Source organism: Lutra lutra, chromosome 4 (assembly GCF_902655055.1).
Source record: "Lutra lutra chromosome 4, mLutLut1.2, whole genome shotgun sequence".
NCBI lineage: Eukaryota > Metazoa > Chordata > Mammalia > Carnivora > Mustelidae > Lutra > Lutra lutra.
Window position 1 is genome coordinate 41,060,444 of NC_062281.1, and position 21,367 is coordinate 41,081,810.

At 53.1% G+C, this 21,367-nt stretch overlaps 1 protein-coding gene across 1 annotated transcript; it reads left to right on the forward strand.

Annotated features, from left to right (window-relative positions):
* The first annotated feature begins 2,421 nt into the window (after positions 1-2,421).
* Positions 2,422-21,048, forward strand: GDF6 (growth differentiation factor 6). The gene is made up of 2 exons (XM_047728663.1): positions 2,422-2,986; positions 17,963-21,048. The coding sequence occupies exons 1-2, from the start codon at positions 2,563-2,565 to the stop codon at positions 18,925-18,927; spliced, it is 1,389 nt and encodes a 462-aa protein (XP_047584619.1). The 5' UTR covers positions 2,422-2,562; the 3' UTR covers positions 18,928-21,048.
* Positions 21,049-21,367: the final 319 nt, after the last annotated feature.

A 21,367-nucleotide genomic window follows, 5' to 3' on the forward strand; every position in this document is an offset into this window, starting at 1 on the left:
AGTGGAGAGATGTTAAGGACAATGGACTTGGCAGTAATACAAAACCAAACCAAAAAAACAAACAAAAAAAGAAAGAAAGAAAGAAAGAAAGAAAGAAAAGAAAGAAAGAAAAAGAAAAGAAGGGCCAGCAGACATGCTTTGGGCATCGTATTAAGTGATAAGGGAAGGACCCAGAATGGTATCTATCCCTGGATAGCAAGGATAGGGAAGCGATGTGCTTGACAAATAAAGAAGGAATGGAAGCAAACCCACAAAGATCAAAACATTTTGATTTGGTGACTTGTTGGAGTAGTAAGAATCTGAGAAACAATTTTGTCCCGTTTCAGTTCCATTTCCTTTTATGTTGTTAATTTAGGAAATAATAAACAATTTTAAAGCAAAAAAAAGAGCACCTTTGAGTGTAAGATCAGAACCTGACAATCATGAAATCAAAACTAGGGGGTATACATGGGATTGGGATAGTTCCACTGGGGCATCCGTGGAGGAAAGGAGGAAGAGAGCAGCCAGCACAGACTCTGGAGCAGTGTGACCTTGGGCCTCTGTTTTCCTACCTGTAAAATAGGGATAGTACAACACTTATAAGACTGTTTTGAAGATTAAGTGAAATAATGTATGTAAAGGGCTTACAACCCTGCCAATACACAAGTTCTCTTAGGTGTTTGCCATGACCTGGTGGAGGCCTAGTGTCTAAGTCAGAAGGCATAGCCTAGACATTAAGGAAGTTAAGCCATGAAGAGAGCAGGGACAGGGAACTTCCTTCCCTTGCAGTCAGGTGAGTGGACCCTGCAGGGACAGGAAAAGGGCAGAGAAAAGCAAAAGTAAGGGGGGGGGGGGTAGAAGACTGGGAACACACACGCATGAAAAGCAGTGTGGGAGGAAATCATCTGAGATCAAATAAAACCATAAAGAAAAAAAAAGGCAAGAATGAGGGATACTGGGTGGGTGATAGATTCTTCTATGCTGGAATGGGAACCCTCTATTTGGGGGCAGAGCCCTGGGCTTTGTCGGGGCTGAATATCCTTTTGACTGAGTGTCCTTGGAAAAGTCATCTATCCCCTGTCTGTCTCATTTTTTAAATCTGCGAAGGTGAAAACAGTAAGGCCAACTTCACAGAGCTGTAGGGAGAGGAAAGGAGAGCATTTTATGGTTGGTGGCTGGACACCCAATAAACAAGGAGTCCCCACGTCCATAGCATTCCAGGGCACAGAACACTGTGGAAGAGAAGCAGCCCTCCGCCTTGACTTCCAGCGCTCAGGCCCAGGAATGAGCGAGGCAGTGGGCGGGGAAGACACGCACGGGGAATCTGGGGACAGATAAAGGAAACTCGTGATGGGGCGAGGCTGGGCTGAGGAGAAACAGATTGGGGAAGAGCTGCAAAGGGAGGGGTCCACCGAAAGAGGAGGGGGAGGCCGCGGAGGGAGAGGGTGGGAAGGCAGAGATGGGAGGGCAGTGCGAAAAGAAAAGCAGGCTGGGGAAAGAAGGATTGGAATGCAGAAGGAACCTCGGGAAGGAGAAAGTACTGAAGGCGGGAGGGAAAGCAGAGAGGGAAAATGGGGATGCCATGGAGGCGGGGGCCAGGCCGCGAGAGGAAGGAGGACCCCGGGAGCCGACCGAGGAGAAAAGCGGCTAAAGCCAGAGTCAGAAGAGGCTGGGGATTGCGCGAGAAGAGAGGCTGGGGCCTGCAGTAGAGTGCGGCAGCTTTTAGCATCCATCCAGACACCAAAGACTCGTGGCCTTTGCCTGACCTCGAGGGTCGGGAACAGACGCCCTGTCTTTGTGGAGAGCGGTACCCCACCGAGAGAATGGGGCTGTTCTGGGCTGGGCCCTGCGCCTGGGACGTCGCGAGGCTTCGCTGGCCCCGGGCTGGCCCCTGAAGGCAGCGAACGGCCGGCCTGGAGGCTGGGGCCGAGGAAAAGAAGGTACCACCACCACCCGGAGCCAGAGCGCAGTCGGCTGCAGAGGCGCCCGCCGGGAGCCTTCTCTGGGGGGGGGGGGGGGGGGGGACGCCGCCGCCGCTTCCCTCCTCCCGGGGCCGCACGCTCCCGGGACAGGGGAGGCGACCGGCGAGGACTTAGGGGGCGGGGCGGGGGGGAAGGGAACCGAGCTTCGGACAGTGCTAGGGGGACTCTGGCGCTGTGGATGCTCCTGGCCTCCTCGCCGCCCCGCGGCCGCGCTCGCCTTCCCCCGCCCGGCGCTCCGGGCCAGCTGCGCTCACGCCGCCCAGCAACCCCGCGCGCGTCCCGCGGGGGCGCTGCGTCTCCCAGCCACACCGACACACCGCGGCCCCTCTCCCCTACACCTCCTGGCCGCACCACCGGCCTCTCCGCCCACCCTCCGCTCCCCTCCGCTCCCCTCCTCTCCTCGCCTCTTCCCCTCCCCTCCCCTCCCCTCCCGGCGAGGGGCGGGAGGGGGCGTGGCAGGGCTGGAGTTTGTGTGGCTGGGACCCGGCTCCCTGCACTAGGAGTCCGCGCGAGGAGCCGGGCCCCGGCCGCTGTCCAGCCGCTCCGCGCCCCTCGCGCCCAGTGCTGCCGCCTCTCTGGGAGACGCTGCCAGTCGCTCGCCATGGATACTCCTAGAGTCCTGCTGTCGGCCGTCTTCCTCATCAGTTTCCTGTGGGATTTGCCCGGTTTCCAGCAGGCTTCCATCTCATCCTCCTCGTCATCCGCGGAGCTGGGCTCCTCCAAGGGAATGAGAAGCCGCAAGGAAGGGAAGATGCCGCAGGCGCCACGAGACAGTACCACGGTCCGGGCGCCCCTGGAGCGCCAAGAGCCACTACCGCGGCCACAGGATGAATCCCGGCGGCGGCTGCCGCGGGAGCCCCAAGCGCAGGAGCCTTCCGGCAGGGGCCCGCGCGTGGTGCCGCACGAGTACATGCTGTCAATCTACAGGACTTACTCCATCGCGGAGAAGTTGGGCATCAACGCCAGCTTTTTCCAGTCTTCCAAGTCGGCTAATACGATCACTAGCTTTGTAGACAGGGGACTAGGTAAGTGGCAAAGAAGATGCCCCACTCCTCTCTCCCTGGAGCTCCGCAGCCGCGGCGCTGCTCCTGCTCTGGCAGGAAGCTACATTTGAGAATTCCCTTCCAGCTCTGGACTCCTCGCCCTTTCTTTTCTTAAATTGTTTTTCTCCAGCCCAATAAGTTTCTGAATGCGGCTGAACATTTTATTCCAGTTTGCAATCCTCCCTTCCTCGCTTCCTTCCTTCTCTCCCTTCCTTTCTCTCTTCCTTCCTTCTTTCTCTTGTCTTTTGCAGAAAGCAGCGCGGTGGCCGCTCGTCTGGTGGCTGGTGGAGGAAGCGTGGAGGACGGGAGGTGGCAGGCAAATGACTGGGTCTGGAGAGGGGACGCGGCGGGGACTGACCGCACACTTGCCATGGGGGTCTCGGGTTGTGCGCGGTGCGCGGTACAAGGCCTGAGTTGCCGTGGCTGACCAGGGCGGGACCGCGCGGGGCGAGTGACCCTTTGAAAGCTCGAGTTCCCATCCGCTCGGGGCGCGGGGAGGGGGTGGGAGAAGAGGGGAAGCCGGCAGTTGCAAGTCCCGCGGTCTGAGGAACGAGTCCGCGAACGGCGTCTGGCTATGCCCTGACCCAGCCGCTGCACTGGTTCCCAGCTCCTCCCTGCGCTGGATGTGGGGATCATCAGCCGGGCCGGAGTCCCGAGCCCTGGGGCGCTTTTTGCTCCTGCAGCGCGCTCACCGCCGCTCTGAGGAGGTAACCGAGTAATTTCTGCTAAGGCAGCGGCAGCAACTGGCAGGGCGGGGCAGGGACAGGGGCAGGGCAACTAAGTTTAAGGATTTGTTGGTACTTAATCCATATGGGTGTGTGGATATGCTCATCCACCTTTCCCAGCCAGGCGTCGCCCCTCTCTCTGAGCTTCTCCCAGGGGCCCTGTCCCTGGTCCCCTCTGAGGGCGTGGGTGCGAGCCTCGGTGCCCGCGGAAACTCCTGCACTCGCTCCTTGCCACCCGCCTTGGTTCGCGTGGTGAATGCCTTCGAGAGACCCTCGCGCTCCCCTTGGTCCCAGAAACTGAGGAGGGATGCACAGGCAGGAGGAACTCCGTTCCTAAAGAGGGGAGACAATAACGTGGAAGGAGACAGGAAAGGAAGAGAGAAAAAGGAAAGAAAAGGGAAAGGGGAGGAAGGGGACGTGAGGAAAGGAAGGAGGAGATTAAAAAAAAAAAAATTAAGGCAGCTGTCCACCATCCTGCCCAGACTTAGGTTCTCGGCTTTGACTAGTTCCCCGCCTCCCACTTCCAGGTCAGTCAAAGTGGGGTCGCTCGGAAGCCCGCGAGCTGCAGGGTTCAGGAGGACAGGGCTGGTCCCTCCCTGCCTGTCTTGAGTACACTCTCGTCCTCGGACCTCTTCGGAGGACGCTAACTGCCCCTAAACTCCGGTCTCTTCCCGGGCTTCAGACCCCAGCCTCCACCACCTTCCTTGCCGGCCAGGGTTCCAGCCCACGCTGGGTCCGCGGCTGCAGCCGAGGTCAGCGAGGTTCATGAGCTGCTGAAAGGTCCGTGCGGCAAATTAACGCCTGCTATTTTATGGTAATTTTAGGACTCCTAAAGTCACCTCTGCAGATACTCATGGCTTCTTCGTAGCGCTGCAGCTGCATCCCCAACCTCCATACAGCCAGCGCAGCTCGCCCATCCCTCCCACCCCCCAAGCACAGTCTCTGTCCTGCCTCGGTTGTCTCCCTCCCTCCAAATCCTGTTTACCGTCCCCCTTATAGTCAAAGTCTAGTCTAAGACTACCCTACACATCCCTAGTGGAGGGACTAAGGAAGCTCAGAGAAAACTGCTCAAGAGGCCTTTTCCCAGGGGAGGAAATCCCGGAGGCCCAGGCTGATGGGCCGTTGGGCGCAAGTTTTCTTTTCCCCCAAAGGAAGTGGCAAGAATCTCCGCCCCTCCCCCCAGGCAAGCACCCCCTAACTCGTAAGCTTCGCCCTGCGAGTTTGGCACGGGACCAAGAGACCCTGCAGGCTGTTCCGAGGTGTCTACGGAAGCCTGAGGCGTGCAGGCAGGAGAGGGAGGTCTGGGCGGGTGGGGGGGGGGGGGGAGTTCAGGTCCTGCGCAGACGCGGGCTCGCTTCACCCTTGTCCGCCCTGCAACCTCTCCCTGGGCACCGCGCTGGGCATCCCTGGGCGCCGGAGGTGGGGAAAGGGACTGGCTGCGAGCCCAGGCCCAGGGGGGCCTCTGTTCCCGAGCCAAGGTTTCCAGGCTAGCCCGACCAAGAACCAGACGTCGGCTTCAACTCTGGTACGCGGTCCCCAGCCGGAGGAGACGCGGAGTGACCACTTGGACCGCAGCTTCGAAGGCACGGTCTCCTCCACGCTCTCAGGTTTCCAGAAAACGCGAAGAAGGGCAGTTAGTTGACTGGGAAGGCTGCGCGGCTCCCCGCACGCCGCTCGGGGGTGAAGGAGTGCGGAGCGCAGAGCAGGAGGGAGCGCGCAGAGGAGGGGGTTGTGTTGCGGGCTACAGCGCCAGCTTGATAAAGGGAAAGCCTCACTTTCCCTCTCACTGATTTTGATTTGATGTGTCACCGGCGGTGACCTCGGGCTGGACCTTCCGGGGCTTGCTTAGCATCGGGCCCCTGATTGGAGTGTTTCAACTCAGCGATCTAATTGAGGGTTCATGTCATAACACATCAAACGGTGTCTAGTCTCCCGTGATGGAAGGGACCCGCCAGCCGCGCATCCCCGGCTCCTGGCGGGGACTTCCGCCCCTCTCACGTGGGGACTCTGAACCGCGCCAAACTCGCCTACATCCCCTCCCCCACCCGGTGGATGGCGGGGCAAGGAGGAAAGAGCAGAGGCCAGCCGAAAGCTGGGCCAGCCGCGCTAACTTGGCGCCTTGCCTCGGGGATGTTTAAATCGCCGTCCAGTGCGGCAGGCTTGGCTTGGCGGAGCAGGGGACCCTCAAGGGGGAGGAGCAAAGAAAATGGAAGGAATCCTGAAGCCGGTTCAGGAGGCATGAACTCCGTACTCACGTACAGTATTTGTAATTTGTAAAAAGCCTTCCTCACCCGGGAACCCCGGAACCTCAAAAGTTGCCCCTCAGGCTTGCGATTAAGAGTGGGCGGGCAGGGCTAAAAATCAGTCGGAAGTGAATGAAGAGCGCTTTGGGTCCATAAAGATAGCACGTCCTCTATAACCTCACCCTTGCCACCTTCTCCCCGCCCGGGACCTCCCCCCGCCCCCGCCAACACACTGCCATTGGGGAGACTTTAATGCAAGTTTTATTTTTTAAATGTCCCTCCTTACGATTTGCTCTTTAAACATCCAGGGGTAATACTAACCAACATATATTGAGCATTTACTGCATACCAAGTACTGTGCTAAAATCTGTTACCTGAATTATTTCATTTAATTCTAACAACCATCCCTGGGGAAAGCACTGTTTTACAGGTGAATTAAGGAAGACAAAGAGGTTAATAAGCAAGTTGCTGAAAGTCACACAGAGGGGCAAAGCACATATCCAGTATATCCAGTTCTAGATATTGTATGCTTAACTATGGCACTACACCAGTAGGATAAAGGGCGAGGAAGCAGAAGTTTGAAAAAGGAGGGGGAGGGCAGATTTCCCACCCGGTCTAATATTCTTCTATATTTTCTTAAGACCCAGTTTGGAGTTGGAGCGGAACTTTGGATTTGAGGGTCGGAATCCATGTTGCGCTTTGCTTCCTCTTTGTGCTCTCTGTGAAGGCACATGCTATCCCCGATCTTTAAATATTCCTCCATATTGTGCTTTTCAAAGGATTTTGAATCCATAGAGATGGAAAGTATGTGCAGGTGTGTGTTAGTGCAGTTATAAGATCAGAATAGATCAGGTTGGATATAGAGAAATTACAGTTAGCACATCAAAAGGCCACTAGTACTGGAGCCCTAGGTTCCCAACCCTGGGGCCTGGGAAAGGCAGACAATTGGAACTTCTGTGAATTCAACGTGGCTGAGAGAAAGAGGGGGAGAGAAAGAGAGAAACAAACCTCCGACTTTCCCTTTCAGGAGTGAGAAGTGATACATAATTCCAACAAGGGGTGGGGGTAATCTCCCCCTTGGTTTTGGAAGAAACCAAAATGAGTCTAAGAATACTGCTTTGAGTTCAGTTTTCAGATGATTTGGAAATAATAAGACTCCTAATTTTTTTTTCTCTGTTTACTGTTGTTGTTAGAATAGCCTACTCAGAAAGGAGGCAGTAGGGAAGAGATAAAAAACAAAAACGAGATGGGAACATCCTTGAGGAACTTGACACCCTAGAAATGAATCACTGGAAAGTTTGCCATGGCTGATTGTTGGCTTCTTGGTTTACCTTCTGGGTCGTGGTTATCTGGGAGCAGGGCAGGACAGTTGGGCTAGCCCGTGCTGTGGGGAGGATATTCTAAGAGCTGCAGAGTCCCCTCGCGATTGAAGTTCGTTTGGGACAGCATGTTTATGCAAAAGAGCGAGTTTCTGGGTGGATCTGGGCCGAAGAGTGGCGTAATCTACGCAGCAGTGCTTTTGCCCCGACCCTGTTGTCGTTGGCAAACGGAAAATGAAATATAAGCAGGGAAGTATTTTAATGGGGACGGAGGGAATTCACAACTGTTAATTATTTGGTGACCTTGTATTCGATTTGTTTGAGTCCCTTATAAAAACACTAATGCAGACCAGACGGCCAAGTGAGGAAGCCGGCAGAAGGTTCCAATCTAGGCTTTATTTCCCCGGAAAGAAGGAACAGCCTTGGAAAAGGATTGCTGAGCATTCAAGTGTGCGTGTGAGAGCGCGCCCGCGTGCGCGCCGGCGTGGGGTTTGCAGTGCTGTCCCGGTTCACGATCTTCCATCGGGCGGGTAGACTGGAAGGTCCTGGAAAAAGGCCTGGGGCGAGGGAAGGAAGCCTTAAGGAAGAAGTTTGTTCTTCTCTTTGGGTTGGAATGATTAAAACATTTTAAAGGCCACAAACCAGAAACGCCTTGCCATTGTCTTGTTCAATATCGGTTACTGTCACCCCCATCCCTAAGGCCTAAGGGTTGCTTACAAGACTCGTACCATGGCCACCTTAGCAAGTGAGCTAAGAACACCGAGTGCGTTCTGCAGCGAGAGTGCAAGCGGGGCCAGAATTCAGGGCGAGCTTCCTCTGCAGGGGAGGCTAATTTGAAAAGGACTCTGAACATTTTCCCCAGCGCGGGAGACACTCGGGCTCAGGGAGTTTGCGCTGTAGAGTTGCTGGTGGGGGAGGGGATCGAAAAACGCGCTCAAACATCCTTGTCTTTTCACCAAATTAAAAAAAAAAAAAAAAAAGTCACCTAAGCCGCAGCCCACGACAGGCCTTGAGAATCCCTTCTTCCGCAAACTGAATGAAGACATGAAACTTTCCCCCCCCCCCCCCCCCAAGACCTGCGAGTTTGCGCGCCGCCGGAACCCGCGGGGATCTCGGGCCTTGCACAGGAGGAGGTACGAACGCAACTGGTTTTTTGCCCACTCGGAGTTCTCCGGATTCCGCCGCACACCTCCTTGAAATGGGGCGGCGTGTGGGGGAGGTGAAAAGAAGGGGACGCAGAGGGGGGAGACAGATGATATGATAGAGACAGGACAGAATGAAAACTGTCTCGTGGCAGGACTGCTGCGTGCAGTAAACGGCGCAGAGCACACCAACAATGATCCCTGGGGGCTTTTAAGTAAAGTGAGGGGCATTAGTTCAATAAAAAGTCGGGTATGGACTAACCCTGGACAAACGATGCTCTCTGGACCCGGAGACCGTATCCCAGCCGAGGCCGCGAGGTTCGGTCAGCGGGAATGTGGATCCTCCGCGTCCTTTCGTTGCTTGGCACCAACCGCCTCCCTGCCTACCCCTTCTTCCTCTCCCCCCGCCCCTCTTAAAGCCCTGGCTGTTTATTTTTAAGCTCAATGGCGGTTAAGTGGTGTCTTCTGTTTACAGGAATTAAATAGGTCCTCGTCGGCCTAATGGGTTCCAGGATTGCTGTTCTCCGCCTTCCAGGACAGTCCATTAGCGCTGCTGGGGGCGGAGGGGTGGGTGCGCGTGGCGTGAACCGCTGCAGGCGCTGGGAGGGACTGGCCAGGAGCGGCTGGCCGCGCTGGCCCACTTTCCAGAAGATGGGCGCGCCGCGCCGCCAGTGGCCAGGGTGTCTGGGGGCGGGGTTCGGCTTAGCGACGCGGTGGTGGGCGTGCTGGAGGGGAGAAGGGCGGGCTTCTGGCCCAGTCTGAAGCGGCTTTAGCTTACCGAGCCCAGCGAAAGTGGTGGCAGCGCGGAGAGGTTCACACGGTCCCCTGCCCTCCCGAAAGAACGCAGGAACCAAAGAAAATCCGTGCGCCTGCTTTGCAAATCGGACTTCCAGGTCCTCATCCCACTTCCCAGCCGAGTCTTGGTCCCACGCCCCGTGGGAGGGAAACTGAATGATGTTAGACGACGGTCCACAGCTGCCACCGCGAATCTCATTTTGCTGCGACGTTAGTTCGGAAGTCAGCTCAAGGTGAGCGCAGCGGCGCGGAGTTTCCACTATCCCTTCTTCAGAAGCCGCGCCTGGCCCAACACTTTAAAGAACTCACCATTGAAGTTTCTCCGGCGCAGGACCCCTGGGCACTGAGGTCCTTTCCTGTCCACACATCGCGCCAATTTGAACCCCCTCTCCGCACCTGCAACCTGAGAACTGGTCGGGGAGGAGAAACCAAATAAAACGGGAACATTTTCTTCTACTTTTGATCTCGAAGCTCTCTAGTCAGAAGGCCCGATCCTGTTCCAACCCTGAAGGCTGCTTCGAGGCATCATTTCCTCCTTTCCTCCGACCCTGGGCCTATGTGGCTCCAGTGGGCTCCCAGTGACCCTACTGGTGAGCAGTGCAGCAAGAGCGGCACTGGCTCGTCACCCCATCCGGGCCCTGCACGCACAGCTCCCAGGTTAAGGCTGTGACCTTCAGAGGAAATGGGCCCGCTGCGGAAAGGTGGGGAGAGAGGGGTGCAGCATTTGGCCATGGTACCATTCCATTTGGATTTCACTTGCAGTGGCGTCAAATTAAGATTCTGGATGCCCAGGGGTAAGACTTCAATGAAAAGAGACCCCCGTGAAGAGTTCTTGATCTCGGCTTCCAATCACTGGTTCTTGAACCCCCCTCTAAGAACGCGCGGCCACCAGCATTCGCACTAAGATCTTGGTCACCACTTTCAAATGAATCCATTTCATTTTAGAGAAACGAAAGAATCTCCTTGAAGCACCTTAGGAGTCCTTCTGGGGGTGCACAGTGTTCAGGAGAGAGGGCTGGCCTTCAGCTCCTGCCAGAACTGGTCCTTACTGCCCTGGAAGGCTGTGCTGAGGCTCCGAGGCCATGGGAAGTTCACCTTTCACTCCGGTGGCATCTGGGGTTTTCCTTCCTTCCCCTGCCACCCTCCCTCATTTGTCTCTGGCTGGGCTGGAGCTTGGTCCGAGAACACTGGGACTTCTGTGTGGGATCCAGGCCGGCCACCAAACCTGCTTAATCATGTGGGGTTCACAAGGCCCAGGCTCTTTGCAAGGAGGACAGTGCGGTCTGCCAGGCTTGGGAGAGAAACTAGAAAAGCCTCTCCAGGTTCTGTGGAGGACCCGCCTTGGGGCTCTCTGTGTTTTGAAAGGAGGAAGGAAGCTGAGAAACGCAAGGCATGCTATTGGAGAAAACACTGGGGAAGCCAAGAGATCCAGAGAGAAGTTGGGTGGGTGAGTGTGTGGTGAGAAGACACACACAAACACCTACTGACTGACTGGGCCTTTTCAGGTGACTTGCTCTGCATGGGGCCTTGTGCTCAGCCTAAGGGGCCATTCATTCCTCCTTCCCCCAGTCCTCACCTCTCATTGTGGAGCCCTTTTGGGGCGGGAGGTGGGGAGGCACCATCTGTCCACAGAGCCAATCTGGGGTAGGGATGAGGGTGACATTCTGGGCTAAGCGCTGGCCCTGAGCCTACAGAGGAGGGAAACTGCAGGGAGGGACCTGTCCTTAATAAGGTTCTGGCTGGAGCTTGCTTGTTCACCTGGAAGTTGTGAGAGAGATCTCAGTAGTGGATGATGTAATGACATAAGGCACTGAGAAGGATCAGTTTGATGGCGGTGAGGCCACAACCCCTATGGGCCTTGCCCTTCACTGACCCTCAGGTGAATAGGAACTGGAGGTCCTCGTTTCTCTCTTTACCCCTCTGCCCAGCACCTTTCCTTCATTCACTTCTGGAAATCCTGCAGAAATAAGTGGGTTGCCTGTCCTCAAAGTAGGCCAAGAGGAGTACAGGTGCGTCTTCTGCCTACCTGGATATAGGTAGTTATGCTGATAGTGACTGCATTTATTGGGTGCTTCTGTGTGTCATGTCCAACCAGCCCTGGGTGCCTTGACTCTGACCTTTCCAATGACTTAGCAAAGTGAGGGATGACTCTCCCATTCTATAGAGGAGGCTGGGAGAGATTATGTGACCTTGAGTATCCAAGGTCCCAGCCAATACGTCACAGGTCAGAATTCAAATCTATGTCCCTTAGACTCTAGATTCCTGTGCTAATTCCACGTTGTCAGTAGTAACCAATATTTGCACACGTCTTCAGATAAATGTCTTTCCTACTCTTTCTCTCATTTGCTGCTTCTCCTTCAGTGACTGTGTGAGCTGGCTGGCGTTATCTTCATTTTATAAATGAGAGAATTGTTTCCCTGTAAGTTCTCTTTCAAAAGTCCAATTATCAACATCCCCTCAGTTCTGCTGTTTAGGAAGTGATTTTCTTTAGGGGACCAGAGATTGATGCCTTTCCCCCAAGCATGGGTTGCCTGAAAGAGCAGGAACCTTCTCAGGATTTCTACCAAACACAGTTCAAGGCCAGGATGTCCAGGGTGGTGGCACAGATATTGGAGCTGGACTGTCATGTCTACCTCTTAGTATCTTGGGCAAATTACTATTTAGCAATCTGTATTTTAAGCTTTCTGGTCTGTAACATGAGCATAGTAGTGATATCTTTTTCTTTTCCACAGTTTTGAGGCTTAAATGAGTTAATGAGAATTCAGCTCATGCACAGCGGATGGTAATTGCTACACCAGTGTTTGCTATTATGATTTTTATTCTGGATGGTCAAGCAAGAGCACCCTGTAGAGGCTGAGTTGTGTGGACTGCCTCCTGAATCTGCCCCTCAGTGAGGATGCTTAGCGAGCTCAGCAGCTGGCACTAGATCTCGACAGAGGCAGGACTCAGGACAAGAATACAGGCAGAAAAAATACAGGGGGATGGTCATGTTATTTCTGTGGCCCAGGAGAGGGTAATCGTTGGAGCACAGATTGCTCTTAGGCTTTCACAGCCCAGGGGAGAGGGTTGATGGTTCCTTTTTACTCATCCTGTACATCCGACTTTATATCCAGCCTGTAGACTTTCCCACCTCAAGGCAGTGCTGAAACTGGGTGACCTAGGGAATAAGCGACTCCAAATTTAGCTCTGAAATCCCTGCGTGGAGGTCTTCTTCCTTCTAGTAAAGGAAGAAAAAAGAAGATCCTGGGGGAACCCAGTTGGCCAGAAGTTGATGGCATTGGTGATGTACGTGTGTCGCTTGTCCTCCCTCCCTCTGCACCATCGCCCAATCAGAGCCGTGGAAGAGGGTGTGGCCGCGGGTCGGAGGGCACGGAACTAAGACCTTCAGATCCTGCCCTTCAGTAGCTGCAAGACATTGGGCAAGTGAAGATACCTCGCAGGACCCCAGTTTCCTCATCTATAAATGAGTGTAACGCTAGAACGGGCCTCACACCCCGTGGTGAGGATTCGGGGACAGAGCCCATCAAAGCCCGGAGCACGTGCCTACCGCAAAGACGCGTCCCAGAAGCTTGCGTGCTGCTGTTGGCTCAAAAATGACGGGGTTTGGGGCGGGGCGGGGCGTTTGGCTTAACTGCGAAGACGTCCGGGAGTTTTCTATCGGGTGCCGATTCCGCCTCTCCCATCCCTCCACCTGTGGAAGCGGGCCTGGGAAAGCCCATTATCATATCGGCTCTCTGAGCCACTGCCTTGTCGCAGGATCTGTGTCTTTGGAGGACGTGGGGCGAGACGCGTGGAGAGGTGGCGGGCGGGTGCGGGTGCAGGCCTGCCAGACGCTTGGCCAGTGGCGGTCCAGGGTCACCGAGAATCAAAGGATGGGAGCCTGACTTGCACGGGGGAGCTCTCTGAGAGACCTGGAGCCAGGGGGGAACCCTCAAGGCGAGGATTCTCAAGAGGGACCTCAAGCTGCCTGCATATCTCAGAGATGTCTTGGAAAAAAAGGCAGTGCAGGACCTTCTCGCCCCAAACCAAATGAAGTTGAGGGTTTTCGAAAACCCTGGAGGGGTGGCCCCAGCAGGGATAGTCCTGGGGGACCCTGGAGGCACATTTGCAGCCGCTGAATGTCCCTCGATGAGGCTGTCCTCCTGAGACTCAGGTTCTCTGGTGTCTGGTCTTTGGTGCCATGAGCATCCTTTTCCTTTCCTGTCTGGGTTTGTTTCTTAACTCCCTCCAGTCAAGCACTGTAGCTCCAACCTGCGCTGATGACTCTACCTTCCTAGGCCAGTTTTCTCATTTAAATGGGTGTTACAGTCCCTGCCTTGGAAATGACTCATTCTTTTTCTCCTGTCCTCATTGGCTTCTTTTTAAAATTGTTTATCAAATTCCATACGAGATGTGCATATTTGAGGTGTCCTCACCTCAACCTTTTGCCAACTTGCTCTTACTTCAAAAAAGGCTGACCTATTTATGAAGACTTTTCTTCAAATATGCAGATGGTTTGCTTCTTCCTTCTCCATCTCTCCTCCCCCTCCTTCCTGCATCCACCTACCTGGGAAAATTGATAAGGGCAAATCCAGCCATCGTAACTTGAAAGGTCTGTACCTCCCTCTACTACTCTACAAGCCCTGAGGTAACTGGGTTTGAGCCAAGTGGTAACAAACCGGGTTCATGCAAATTAAGACCAAAATAAAAAATCTCCCCTGATTTATTACTGACTGATTTCAATATAAAGGCCTAAAGCTTAGGATTCACTTCCAACATGTAAATAAAATGCCACAGACCCAATGAAAGGTGCATGTTTCTAGGGAGGGGGATGGAAGAGAGGGTCATCTGATGATATCAGACCTCATTTATACTGGACTTAATGGGAAAGGAGACCTGTGGAAGAGAATGTGAAGGGCTGGTTTCCTACCTACAGGTGGTCTTGGCGGCAGAACCAGGCTTTTTGATGCCAGGTCAGCAGGCAGAGTGTCTTCAGGGTCACAGGGGATGGTGGTGTTTGCACTCCCCAGGTCGGATGCCTCCTCTGGGCTATTTCTGTGATGCATGGCTCCAGAGCAGGTCCAGACAGGTGGGGAATGTGGTCTGTAGGAGAGCCACGCAGAGTAGCCACTTTCTTGGATCCTCTGTTAAGGGATTAGGGATTAGAGTTCGCAGAGACCCAGTGAGAGTACACGTGGCTGAAAGAGTAAAAAAAAAAAAAAAAAGTGGGGGTGACTGTGGGGGGGTGGACAAAAAGGAGCTGGGAGAAATAGTGACTTGGTTCTGGTGAGTATCACCTTAGACCCTGCCCTGGGTCCTGTGTTTTGGAGGACACTGTTTTGCCCCAGCTCCAATGGTGCCCTAGCCAAGGGGACAAGCTCATCTGGGATTAGTGGTTCTTACAGTGGGATCCCAGACCAGCAAATCAGCATTACCTGGGAACTAAGACAAATGCAAATTCTGGGCTCCTACAAACCCCTGGGTCCTGAGAGAATTTCTGTTTCTAACAAATGTGATGCTGTATGATGTCACGTTGATCTTGCAGATTTAGGGATCTTTAGGTTTAGTGGCCTTGAGAGCTACTACTCTACTGTGGTGCCCAAACCATAGAGCCCTTCCCCAAATAGTCCCCTTCCAGGGCCCGGCCAGCTGCTTCATTGGGTCTGTCCTCCTAAGAGTGTATCTACACCACTGATACACACCTGGGAAGCCTGGACCTGTGGTTGAGGTTGTCCACAGTCATGTGGGTGCTGCTAAGTGGTGGGTTGGAGCTGGTATGGAAAGAGAAGGGGGCAGGTTACTGACTGAAGTTCCCATTTGCATCCTTTCCTTGAGCCTTGGGCTGGCTGGTCTTGCTAGAAAGATCATCAGAAATCCCAAGGCTGCAGAATCAGTAGAGCCCTCTTTCTACAGAGGCTTTCCTCTGTTTTGACCATTCTTGGGGACCGGAGAAATGGGACTCAGCTGTAGAGACTAACCATGACTAGCCCACACTTTTTTTTTTTTTTTAATTTTTTTTTTTTTTTTTTTTTTTTTTTTTTTTTTTTTTGGGACGCCTGGGTGGCTCAGTTGGTTAAGCAGCTGCCTTCGGCTCAGGTCATGATCCCAGCGTCCTGGGATCGAGTCCCGCATCGGGCTCCTTGCTCGTCAGGGAACCTGCTTCTCCCTCTGCCTCTGCCTGCCATTCTGTCTGCCTGTGCTCGCTCTCTCTCCCTCGCTCTCTCTGACAAATAAATAAATAAAATCTTAAAAAAAAATTAAAAAAAAATTTTTTTTTTTTTAAAGAGTAAAAACCAAAGAAGGCGGATTGCTCCATGTTTCATGAGGGAGAAATAAATAGATGACCCATTATTCCTTCTTATGCTCTCCAGTCCGTGACAAACTGTCTCAAGAGTTATGTAAGCAGAGATGGAAATGATTTCCTTATGGCATCCATGTTTGATTCCCAGCAAGCTCTGCAAATACAGTTTGGACTGTATCCCCCATCCCTCATCCCCCAGCCATTGCTGGTTGCTTTTAAACCCTAGTACCCGCACTCTATTGGAGAGGCAATGAGGCTAAATGCTCCAACTCTGGAATTAAATAGACTTAAGTTTGGATCTCAACTTTTTTCACTTACTGGCGGCCAGCCTTCGGTAATTAACTTCATTTCTCCAAACCTCCGTTTTCCCACCTGCAAAATGGGAACTATCTTACAGAACTGGTCTGTGCTTGTGGATAAAGTAAGGGTGAAAACTGTCAGCCCTCCCCATACTTAGCTGGTGCAGCAAATGCCTTCAGTCCCTCTCATTACATCCTTAGTTTGGGGAGCGAGAAATACGAGAGGCAAGAAAGTGAAGCCTAAGGCAATAGGTCCAGAGAGCTGGGTGGTGGCTGAAGGTTGTCAGACGAAGGTTTCTTTAAAGGAGGAGAAGAAAGTGTGCTGAGTTCCCACTGATTTTAATGTGACCCTGGTCGGTTTGAAGGTCTTGGCTTCCATAAATCAACCGCCTCCAGCAGCTTTTCCCTCTTCACCTCTCTAACCCTTCCCACAGCTCGATCTCAGGTTGGGACTTGTGCCTTCGAGGGAGGTAGCCAGCGCTGCAGTCAGCCCAGAGAGGGGACTGGGTGTGGCTGAGGCTCCAGGTCCAGTGCCCTGGGGCTACATCTGAACAGGCAGTGAGGGTCGGACTCAGGACCCAGTGACACTTTTACTATTGAAATCGAACCAAACTTTACTAGCTTCTGGGGAAAGCTGGGGGCTTTGGGGATTTTTGTATTTGCTGGGTTGTAAATATTTTATGAGAAGGCAGCCCAGGAAAATCTGGTTAGCTTTCCGCCTTGCACATTGAAGTGGGGTTGGTTTCATGCACAAATGCGTCAAAAAAGAAGTCAAGTTTTGCCTTGGTCCCAAAGAATTTGTCTTGGGTTTTAAAAGCCCATTATTCCCTGTACCACCACCCCAATTATGTTCCCTAAATTTCTTTTTCTTATTTGTAACCCAAAATTTAATCTTCAAGATGAGCTGCAAAGCAAGATTTCAAGTTGGGTGGGTGGGTGGAGGGGAGAATGTCGCTGTGTGTGTGTTTGAGGTTTTCTGCTAACTGATGTATTTCTCATTGATTGCAGGATCTTCTCAATGGATAGATGCCTGGGGTGTGTGTGTGTGTGTGTGTTTATTCATTTGCCGCCCCTCCCCCCCACTTCTGAAAGCTTTGTTGCTCTTTTGTTTGTGGTTAAAATGGTGAATTTGAAAAAGCAAGGAATCAAGCAATCCCACAGAAGACCCTCATTCTGTCAGCTTTGTGCTGGGCCTAAATACTTCAGCATAAGTGTCTAGTGGGCAGCAACGTTCCCCCAGTCTATACTAGGGCTGCATCTTCAGTCATCTTGGAGCTTAAAAACAAAAACAAACCCCAAACTGAACAAACAAAAAACTAGCAACAACCCAGTACCCAGGCTCTGTTCAGAGACCTTGTTTCCGTTGGTTAGAGCAAGCCCTGGCACTGGTAATTTTTCAAGTCTCTGGATGATTACAAGGGACACCCAGAGTGAGAATAACCACTCTGGAAGTTTCCAGCTTACTGACCGCATGTACTCGAGGTCAGGCACAGCTGTACCCGCTGCAGTAGTGTGGACAGGACCGGGCAGGGTCCTAGCTCCTATGGGCCAGTGGGGCAGGGTGTTGCTGGGAAAGACAGACCACTAAGAAGACAAATATAAACGAGGTCATGGTAGATAGTGCTAAGTGCCCGTAAGATAATAAACCCGGGTCCTGTGATAGTGACCGAGGGAGGCTACTTTAGATCAGGGTGGTCGATGATGGCCTCTGGGAGGAGATGACATTTGAACTGAGACGTGAATGATGAGAACGAGCCAGCCAGCCAAAACGAGGGCGAGGGGGAGCGCGGCCCAGGCACACGACCACAGAGGGCACATTAGTGGTTACGCAGGCTCCTGGGGGAAAACCCGGGAGGCTGCCGGCGCGGCCGCCTCTCCCGCAGCCACCAGCCACCGACTTCCGCCCTCGGAGTCCCGGGCTGACGGGGAGAGCGGGGGTGGTGGTGGTGGGGAGGGCCCTATCCCGGTGCTCCCCCTCTCCTAGCTGCGCACCGGCCGGGCGGGGAGCCGGGATGGTCAGGCCCCCGGCTGGCCGAGCTGGACGACCACCCGGCCTGCCCCGCTCCCCGCCCTTTTCCTCCCGGGGGCGGCCGCAGAGCACCGGGCTGATCTCCCCCTTAAGTGAAACTGACTGTAATTATTTTTTATCTCGCAGACGATCTCTCGCACACTCCTCTCCGGAGACAGAAGTATTTGTTTGATGTGTCCACGCTCTCAGACAAAGAAGAGCTGGTTGGCGCGGAGCTGCGGCTCTTTCGCCAGGCGCCCGCAGCGCCCTGGGGTCCACCGGCAGGGCCGCTCCACGTGCAGCTCTTCCCCTGCTTGTCGCCCCTGCTGCTGGACGCGCGGACCCTGGACCCGCAGGGGGCGCCCCGGGCCGGCTGGGAAGTCTTCGACGTGTGGCAGGGCCTGCGCCAGCAGCCCTGGAAGCAGCTGTGCTTGGAGCTGCGGGCCGCGTGGGGCGAGCCGGGAGCCGGGGAGGCCGAGGCACGAGCGCCGGCGCCCCAGCAGCCGCCGCCCCCGGACCTGCGGAGTCTGGGCTTCGGCCGGAGGGTGCGGCCCCCCCAGGAGCGCGCCCTGCTCGTCGTGTTCACCAGATCCCAGCGCAAGAACCTGTTCGCCGAGATGCGCGAACAGCTGGGCTCGGCCGAGGTCGCGGGCCCAGGTGCCGCTGGCGCCGACGGGTCGTGGCCGCCGCCGTCGGGCGCCCTGGACGCCGGGCCTTGGCTGCCCTCGCCCGGTCGCCGGCGGCGGCGCACGGCCTTCGCCAGCCGCCACGGTAAGCGGCACGGCAAGAAGTCGAGGCTGCGCTGCAGCAAGAAGCCCCTGCACGTGAACTTCAAGGAGCTGGGCTGGGACGACTGGATTATCGCGCCCCTGGAGTACGAGGCCTACCACTGCGAAGGCGTGTGCGACTTCCCGCTGCGCTCGCACCTGGAGCCCACCAACCACGCAATCATCCAGACGTTGATGAACTCCATGGATCCCGGCTCCACCCCGCCCAGCTGCTGTGTGCCCACCAAATTGACTCCCATCAGCATCCTGTACATCGACGCGGGCAATAACGTAGTCTACAAGCAGTACGAGGACATGGTGGTGGAGTCCTGCGGCTGCAGGTAGCGGCGCCTTCCCCGCCGCCCTGACTGCAGAGAGGTGGAGGAGGAGCTGGCCTCGGAGGAGGCCCGGGGTCGGGGAGCAGCCTGGATATGGCAGCCGGGTGGGAGAGGAGGGAGCTCAGCCTTCCCGGAACCTTCCACCTGCCAGCCCAGAGGGAGATACTGATTTTCACACCTTGCCTGGCCACCCAGGAAAAACAAGCCAAGGAGGATTTATTTAGTTTTTTTTTTTTTTCCCCTTTATTATCGTGGCTTTGGATTTCCGTGTGTGCCTCACAGGTTTTGATAGGAGGTGGGGGGCGGGGAGACGCCTACCGTTTCTCAACAGCTCCATGGATTGAAAAATTTATAGTTTAAGAGGAGAAACAGTGTGGGAGGAAGAATCACCTTTGACCACATCTTGGTTTGATTGTTTTCTACCCATGTAAAGAAGGTGGTGGTTTTTTTTTTTTTTTTTTTTTTTTTTTTCTGGCCATGTCATAGCCTGTGCCTTGTGACCTCCCAAGCAGAGAGTGTTCAAATAGAGGAACTAGCAGCGAGAATAGGAAAGCCAGAAAGGCCCCTGCCTTTAGAAGAACTTGCTCCTATACGGACTGGGCTCTGGCCTCTCCCAGTACAGAGAGCTGGCAACCCGCATCTCACTGGAGGGGGCTCAGGTCACTGCCTTTACTGTTGCTTTTTCTGGTAGGGGAAAGGGGAACTGGTATGGATGGAATGACAAGAATGAGTCCAAATGGAACCCCCCCCCCCCCCCCAAGGATAATGAGAAACCACAAGGCCTGCCTCTGAGGGGGCCTGACACTGAGGTGTATGAACCAGGATGGAGGTAACCCAGGAAAACCCCTTCTGTGGTGTCTGTTTCTAATTGATTCTTCTGAGCAGAGTTTGCCAAAATTCAGACATCCCCTTTTAAGGGGAAGGTGATTTTCCAGTTAAACAAAAAGTAAGTAGGGGTGGGAAGCTGAGATAAGAGGTGCAGAGAAGGGAAAATGAGCCCAGAAGCAGAGGATGAAGTCAGGAGGGGAGGTGGTGGCCCCCTTGGAAGGATGGGGAGATGGGGCCAGTCCAGAAGCAGGCAAGAGAAGGATGAAAGGGGACTCTGGTCCCTGTGCCCAGAGATTTCTTTCACATCTATGTTCCCTCCCCTCTCTCTAACATTCCTGAAAGATTACCAACCAGCAATAGCCCAGGGCTCCCCCCAAAAGAATTGTTTCAGATTGTAATTACCAGTTAGGCAATGTTTTTAAAACTTAGTAATGAGAAACTGTGAAAAGAGCAAAGTGTTACATTGAGCTCTGGGTGGGAGATGGGGAAGGGACAGTGAGGAGGGAGGCAGGGGTGGAATTCATCTTCTAGAAGGAAGCAGGAGAGAGCACAATGCAATTAAATACCCATTCCCAGATTGTTGAACCCATGAACTCCCCCCACCCCCTGCACCAGTATTATTTTCAAACATTGTCCATAAGTAGGCCCTTTGCAGAGTTCGTTTCCTTCTCATCTTTGACCATGAAATGGTGTACATAAGGGAACTTGTACCAACCATTAAAGAAAATTTTTGTTTTTCCCAAGTGGTTTTGCTCTCTCAATCTAAACCTGTTGCTTGTTTGGTTCAGAGAACTACAAACTGTCCAAGAAAGGGTGAGAATGATAATAAATGCTAATATAAAATGCTAAGTAAAAAAAAAAAAAAAAGACTTGGCCAGGAGAAATAATTTAAAATGCACATTTGCTTTGGATGCACTGTTGTTCTGTTAAGGCTGTATATATTTATTTAAGGTGACTGAAAGTGCAAAGAGAAAGTGGATAGCATGCAATTCATCCTAATGTACAAACGTTATATGCACTCAAATGTTATAATTTCTAATATTTTTAAAGTTTATATTCGAGTTGTACAAAGTTAAGCATTAATCAGATATTTCATTCTTTCATAATGTTATCATTTTCTTAAATATTATTACAAAATTTTAAGTCTGTCTAATGGAGAGTTTTTTTAAACTGTCTACCTCACTATAATACAAGTATTACAACACTAAAGTTATCAGAGGTCGATTTTATATTCAAAGCATTTTTTACAGTACATTTTTCCTGGATGATACTCCATCTAATACTGTATTATTAAACTCATTTTCCCCCTTAATCACACAGCCTGGTTTATATGGATTTATTTAGAAGAACCCCTTTCTCGAGGAACTACTGTCCATGGTATTTTGGTCCAGTACGGGACTGATGTCTGAAGAGGCACTCATGATTTCAATGTCCATCCCTGAGAGCATTGCACTTTTTCTTCATAACTCTTGCAAGAGTCTTCATGAAATTTTCCCTCACCAGATTAAAGCCAAATCCTTGCCAACTATTCGAGAGCAATGCTGATAAGCTTGTAACTCATTCCAGCACCTCAAGACCCCAAGTAAGAATTGGATTATTTTCCTGGTTTCTTTAATGTT